General features: G+C 41.3%; 1 protein-coding gene across 1 annotated transcript in view; it reads right to left on the bottom strand.

Annotated features, from left to right (window-relative positions):
- LOC104942470 (muscarinic acetylcholine receptor M2-like) overlaps positions 1–7,646 on the bottom strand; it is a 19,787-nt gene extending 12,141 nt beyond the window's left edge. Inside the window, exon 1 of the mRNA XM_010767699.1 lies at positions 7,357–7,646. Coding sequence (XP_010766001.1) covers positions 7,357–7,411 — 55 coding nt within the window. The 5' untranslated portion in view covers positions 7,412–7,646. The remainder of the gene's footprint in view (positions 1–7,356) is intronic.
- Positions 7,647–7,709: the final 63 nt, after the last annotated feature.

The raw sequence follows: 7,709 nt of genomic DNA, 5'->3' as shown, positions 1-7,709 counted from the left end.
CACACACACACACACACACACACACACACACACACACACACACACACACACACACACACACACACACACACACACACACACACACGTACATTTTCCACTCCAGTTAAAGCCAGATCTTTCAATGTAGTTAATCTCATCTCCTCGGCACCATCACAAACACAGCCTTCATAAACTTTCCTTGAATTTGTTACATGTCATTTATCCAAAGCGACTAACATGCAATTCAATACTGAGACAACGGGAGCGATTTGGGGTCAAGGATGGCGATCAAACTCTTGACCTTCCTACACAGGACCCACATCGTGCTTTTCAACATTTCAAATCACCGTATTTACTGAGACCATGATAGAGAACAGCACTGTGGTGACAGGAACACTGTGAAGGCAAACTTTCAAAGCAGCCTTTTTCATACGCTTGCTGCAGATTGCCCCACAGCACCTACTACAGTGGATTTCTCTGAGAGTACACTTACAGTACATTACGGACAGTGCACATGTGGAGCCCCCAGTCTCTATGTGTGCCAGACCTTGTAACTGACCACAATACCACATTTCACTGGACCTCATCCCTAGCCTTCCTCTGAGGGGGACACAAGGCTACAGGAATCAGGCAAGAACCACTTGTTCTTGATAATCGATAGTGTTCATTAACTTTCTTGTGATGAGGAGTTTTTGAAGACTGAAAGAAACCCTAATAAGAGCAAAGAAATAAAACTGAAAATCAACTCAAAAGTTAAACTGCTGCAGAGGCAATTAACCAAATCCAGACAAGAAGGTCGTTTCGTACATTTATTTGTTGACACGATATCATCCAAAAGTACAATTAACTGTCACTCAGTCATACTTGACTGAAGGTACAAGGGTGTCTGACTAATGCTGTGATCACAGATTTGAAACATTGATATGACCAGTGATTCATCAGAGCTATGGTCATTCATCTGGATTCATGTTGAGTTTATAAAATGGCTTATGGAGTTTAAAAATGATTTGTTCCAGTCCAAACCTGCTTACTCAGGTATTCACTGTCAATAATCAATCAATTTCAATTTATAAAGCCCAATATCACAACTCATTTGTCTCAGGGGGTTTACAGACTAACAGCATTACTCTGTCTAGACCCTCACACCGCACAAGAAAAAACAAAAACAAAGAAACCCCGCAATTAAGAAAATGTAAGAACCATGAGGGTGTCAAAAAGCTTCCAGATGCAAAAAAACAACAACAACAACATTGTGCGCGGATGTCTACATAAAAAGACTTTGAAAATCTAGTTTGGAAAATTATCCTTTTGACAAGAATAGGATTTGTTCCCCAGACATGTCACTTTAGGATATGTTAAGGACCATGGTATTTAAAAAGCCACTTTGTACATATCCTCACATCCTCTATCCTTTTAACAAGATACATCTCACGCTGTTGAAGTGCTGCTTTACGATTCACATCAGCACTAACAATTACAGCAGCACAAGTTCAAATGGAAACAGTGATTTCAATACTGATGTATTATTTCCTCCAATTTCCTTATTTTCTGAGTATGAGAATGAGCCAGATGCACTGCCCTTATCTGTGTTACATCTTCACACTCCGAGGATCACATCATGTCCTAAAGCTACCCTCAGTCTTCTGTCTCCGTGTGCCTGCATACAGCCAAGGTTATTATGCACAATATAATATTCCCCACATCTAGATTAGACATTTTTAATCTACCGAGTAAGGCAATACGTTTTTGAGCTGCACAATAACACACAGTTATATAGGTCAGCTTTCAGACTGCTTTCTACAGTTATTACACACATCAAAGTATTGGGGGGGGGGGGGGCTGGGTGTTAGCTCATTCTGGGGGGACTTGGCTGGCTCTTGTGACCAAGTCAAGTCCCAGTACGGACCACATATATATTTACAGGAAGTGGCGGATTCTTTAGATCTAATTATTTTTTAAATGAACGATGAGTAAATTAATGATTTGCACAATGAGTACCAGGCTAGTCCTCTCTAGTTTTGAACAGTTGGCGTAAATCCTCCTCTGCCCCGCGTCAAACCCCAATCCCATAATTCCTCTATCGCCCCTCTGCACCCCCAGCCCTCTACGCCCCCCCAGCCCCCTCTTCGTCTTCACATCCCTCTGTGCCCATTTTGATGCCAGCTCACAGGGAATGTGCCAATTACAAAATCTGGGGCTGATACATACACATCCACACATCAACACAGCTGCACAATACAATGCATCATGGGAACTGGAGTATCCCACAAACTAGGCCATTATGGGGGAAAACAGGATAAGAAGTGACAACAAGTCTACAGGTGGAAAAGGATGCTAGATAATCTAATTCTGATAGAAAACAGCATTCAAGAGATCTTAAGGCGACCACTTCAGGTCTTTTCCTGTCCGACCAGCAAAGGCTGAACCATATTCACTAAGCAATTATATAAAACAACGTTAAGCACAAAGTCCTTGCAAAAGAGCATCAGTAAATGCTTTTATGGACAAAACTGTCTGAGATTAACTTTAAACATTAGTTACATTTAAATGCTCACAATGTCATGACAATTCAAATGTATTGAACTGCACCTAAACCTATAGAAAATGTAAAAAACCAGTCCAAATTCAGAGATTAACTTCATCATTCTGAATCTTAGAATTGTGAGTAAAAAGTCAGATTTTTGTTCTGTTGAGATTAAAGATCATAATAACAAGTTATGTTCTTGTGTGCTCTAAAAAAGGTCTGAATTTTGAGGGAAACAAATTGAGTTCAGAGATTTTCCTGACGAAAAATAATTCTTACTTTTTTCTCTGGTGGCTGTACTCTTCCAGCCGTCTCCTTTGTGTTTGTTTTCTTTTCCCCTGTCTGTGTTTGTGTGGGCGTGGTGGCTGTCACTCCTGGCTCCCGGTTCAACCTCCACTCACCTGCTGCAATCAGCTGTGTACCCTCCACTACACACCTGATTCCCATCAAGCCATTTACAACGGCATATCAACGGAGGCTCCACAACCTGTCGGCGCCAGATCGTTGTAAAACCCAAGTGGTATAACTCCAAGGCTACTTAGCATTATAGTTATTTACTCATACCTGGATGTATAGCGTCTAACTTGTTTTCTTCTTGTGCTCCAGGATCATTCTCCGACTGCCGTGTTGCCGTCACGTCCTCGCCACTCCAGCCGGATTATACTCCCCGCACCTCCTTCACTAAATAAACCCTTTTTCAACACTCTGCCGTGTCCTGCGTTTGGGTCCTCTCAGATACCGTAACAATTTCTTTGATGACTTTGATTTCAGATCTAAAAAAACTGTTCACATGTGGCCCTAATCCTAGCGATTTCAGGTAAGTATCTAAACTCATTTGAGTATCACTGTTTTTTTATGTGAAGATATATGTTATATATATATATATGAGGATAGGACTGTTTAAGGCAAGCCTGAGCCAGCCCTTATTATAAGCTTTATCACATTATGTAGGGTGACTGTGAACCATGGCAGCGCAGGGTTCTAACGGGGTTATAACATCTCTTGTAAGTGCGTGGCTGTCTCTCTTCGTAATCATTATTTGAGAAAGTAATTAAATGTATGTCATGCATTATTCTCTGTAGAACACCTTTCTTTTGCCAATGTCATGGAGACTCTGGTTCATTTCCATGCCCTGTCTGCAGCTCCTGTCTCCAGATCCCCTCACGCTCCGGACCTGTCTACAGATCCCCTCGCCCTCTCATGCCCTCCCACCTCACACCTGTTCTTCCTTTCCTCGTCAGCTCTGATTTTCTGACCCTCCTGCTCTCAGCTGCATCCACTTTCCCTCATCAGCCTGCACATTATAACTATAAACTTGATCTGTTGTCTGTTAGACTCAAAATGTGTTATCTGTTACAACAGTGTTAAAAACTAAATCCAGGGTGTAGTTTCTTAACGTCACAAAATACAAATAAAAATTGTTATCTTTCACTGTGAAAATATATCTTACTTGTTCTGTTTTTTCTATTTGAAGTTAATATTTTATGTTTCCTTATTTGCTATACTCTTTCATGTTGACATAATGTGCAATGCTTTGTTTTAACATGCTGCTGCGATGAAAACATTTCCCTAATTGGGATCAATAAAGCAAATCTTGTGGTTTTTTTAAATGGAGAAATGGCTGCAATCCAGGACACATACGCACGCACGCACACGCACGCACGAGTGAGAACATGAAGCTGCTGGTAATGAATCTGCTAGCCTGCAGACTGATGACGGGGATCTAGATCTCATCTGTAGGGGTCTTTGCTTTCCTGCTCACTCTACAGTAAGAAGCTGAACCTCTGGAGTGAAGAGAGAAATCTAACTACAGTACGATGGGGAAGGCTGCTGTATGACAACACCAATGCATTTTTATATGATCTGGATTTTGATGGATGTCCCAGATTATCTCTAAAACTAATTCAAAAACATAACCGGAGAAGTATCCACAGCTGACCCCACCTGATGCACCACCCCAGGAGCAGATGCATAACAAATAAGAATAAGATGGACTTTTATTAATCCCTCGTGGGGAAATTGTTTCTCTGCATTTGACCCATCCTAGTGTTAGGAGCAGTGTGCTGCCATTTTGAACGGCGCCCGGGGAGCAGTGTAGGGAACGTTGCCTTGCTCAGGGTTACCTCGAAAAGAGTCAGACTAAAAGCAATATGTACGAACAAAGACAGAGTTAAAAACCACTACGCCTGATTCTGTTTAAAGCATCTTGAGGACACTCCAACAAACATTCAAAGCGTAAAATATAGTTTTTATTATTATTATTAGATTATAAGACAGCGGTTTTACTTCCACAGGTCTGTACCAGGTCCACTGCTAGACCGCAGAAGCCACCATTTTTATTGAATTAAATACACAACTGCCTTCTCATTAACAATAATAAAAACAGTATTCCCTTTGAATTTAGCATTAATTGGACAAAGTGCAGTGATGGGACTCACTTCTTGTAACCACATCTAAAAAGATGACATTAACATGTCATCTAAATGACAACCCTGCACAGAACTTCATCACGTTTCCTCCAGTAAAAGGGCATCATAGAGGGTCCCTTGGCTCTTTTTTAAATAATTATTTTAAATAGGAGCATCGAGGGCCGCATCTGTGGTGGTTTAGAAAGTGCCGCACTGTGTTGTTTTTGAGCTACATGCTATGTTCATGGGAGAAAACGAAAGGAATAAAACAGGGAGATACGCTGACCCTGCTTTAGAGCCAGATGATCAAACCTCAAAGCACATATAATTACATTTTACTGTCATATAGTATGTTATACTATAAATCTATAAGATGTACTTTTTTGATCCAAAATCGGGAAATTGTGTTGTTATGAAATAATAAAAAATATATATTCTTTAAATTTCTAACTTTTTTCCGGTGCCCCCCATTGATTGATGCGCCCTTAGCATTCGCCAATACTGCCTATGCCAAGGGCCGGCCCTGCCACTAGCAGCCAAACGGGACCACAGAGGATTCATCACGCAAATGAATACAGAAGAAGAAGACAGAAGCCAACAGCATCGAGAGCTTCTCCCAAATAGAGAAACAAAAACAACTATTAATGCAGTCTGTAAGGCTGGCAAACATTTCATTGCATTTGTCCTAAATTAAAATAGATCATATCTCACAGACCGCAGGGATGCTTCTTCTTTTTTCTCTAAACCAAACTTTGTTGACCAACATCACAGCGCCCTCTAGTGGAGGCAGCAGTACATGCTGTGGAGCAAGACTGCAAATGTTGTAGAATAAATCAACTCAGTCACACACTCTATTCTCTATATCCAGAGTGACAGGAAGGCAGAGCGGGGACACCCCCCCCCCATCATCTGAGCAGCAATCCATCAGAGATGTCAGGAGTAATAAGCATCATTTAGAAACAAGCTGTAAGTGCGAGACAAACAACACTGAACTATTACTTTTAACATCTCCACAAATCAACATGTCGCTTACTCTAAATCAAAGCAAGTTGTATCATTTATTTCAACAGGGCGTTTCTGTTTTTTCTAGTTTCAAAAAAATGTAGAAACTAGATTCTTGGTGAGATCAATATTAGGTTATGATAAAGTAACCCCGAGATATTGAGTAATCTACTTAGTTTAACCACAAAACATGTACACGTATGCTTTTTTGCATAGATAAATAGACACACAGATAATCATACATCTTTACACAAACACGTAATTCCACCACACAAACACACCACGGGGATCTGTCCTCGGTAGGAGCTGAGATCTATATAGGATGGAATTAGGAGAGCAGAAGGAAGAGAGGAGACATGAGAGGGAGCGAGGAGGAGAGAGGAGCTGCTGATGGAGGGGAGGAGACGGGGGAGGAATCGGAGAATATCCAGACGAGGGGGAATTTCACATCAACCCCCCGATGTTTTATCTCCAACTCAGCGCTGTCAATCATTCTATGGTACGGAGACTCTTGTAATTATTTTTCCTTTAGTAACCAAAAGACTCATTAACTCATTACCCAGAGTGTGTGGCAGCGTGCAACACACACACACACACACACACACACACACACACACACACACACACACACACACACACACACACACACACACACACACACACACACACACACACACGTAGGATCGTTTTTGTGGCATAATCAATCAAGCCAATTATATCTTCTCTTTCCAGCCTTTTATATTTCAGAAAAACATGGAAAGAGGAGGGAAGGTGAGAGGAGGAGTTTATTCATTTCTGAAAACCTTATTCTGTGTTTGTTATCTCCACCTTCTCCACCTCCTCTCTTCCTGCGCTCCTTCATCCTCCTCATCCTCATCGCGAGGAAGCGCAAACAAAAGCATCTCCTTCAGTCACTTAGTGTTTATGAGTGATCATGTGGAAATCAAATCACGGCAGTCACCCGCAAGGGCATTTCATTGATCAGTTATTAGTAGGGAAATACAAAATATATTCTTGGACAACATGCTGTTATTATAAACAACAAATAAAAACTCATCCATACACACCTTCAGTTATTATCAGTGAAAGTGGACATTTTGACCATGTTCTTTTAAAACAACATAACGAGTATTAACCAGTATTCGCAGAACGTGTGTGTTATCAATACTTATTCAAATACATAAAATATATAGAAAAGGGTTATATATATATATACAGTATAAACAATTTCATATTCTGAATGTACTTTTTTTCTGAGGCACTGGCAAATAATATTAGAAAGTGAAATAATTAGGAATGAAATAATTGGATTTTGCTCTTAAGTGCCCGCACTAGTAGTGAGTGTGATCGAGATGCCACATTCAAATCAATATGAGTGTGGCTGTTAAACTCACATATAATTCACTGTGTTGTTTAAACATGGGTCAGAGAGCTGTCACTCACCATTGTAGTTCCAGAGGGGCTGCAGCCCCCCCACTCCGATGCTGTGGTTACTCATGGTGCATGCTCCTGGTCCTCTCCACTTTCTTCTCCAAGTTTGTCCTGACGACGTGTGTATCCTTTATCTCTGAATGCTGCCCCCCACTCTCCTCGGTTCTCTGTCTGCTGTTATATCGACCACTTTGAGGGTCTCCTCTCTGCTGTGGGTCTCAGGGAAGAAAACACATGCATCTCTCTGAACAAACCCAGCCACTTCCACTTCTCAATAACTGTTGGTGCTCCCGAAAATGAAAAACGCGTCCGCTCTGGTGCGCGCACCAGAGAGAGAGAGAGGGGGGGGGGAGAGAGAGAGGGAG

Source organism: Notothenia coriiceps, unplaced genomic scaffold (genome assembly GCF_000735185.1).
Source record: "Notothenia coriiceps isolate Sejong01 unplaced genomic scaffold, NC01 NC01_scaffold00004573, whole genome shotgun sequence".
NCBI classification, from domain to species: domain Eukaryota; kingdom Metazoa; phylum Chordata; class Actinopteri; order Perciformes; family Nototheniidae; genus Notothenia; species Notothenia coriiceps.
This window is presented reverse-complemented; position numbering and strand designations above follow the sequence as displayed.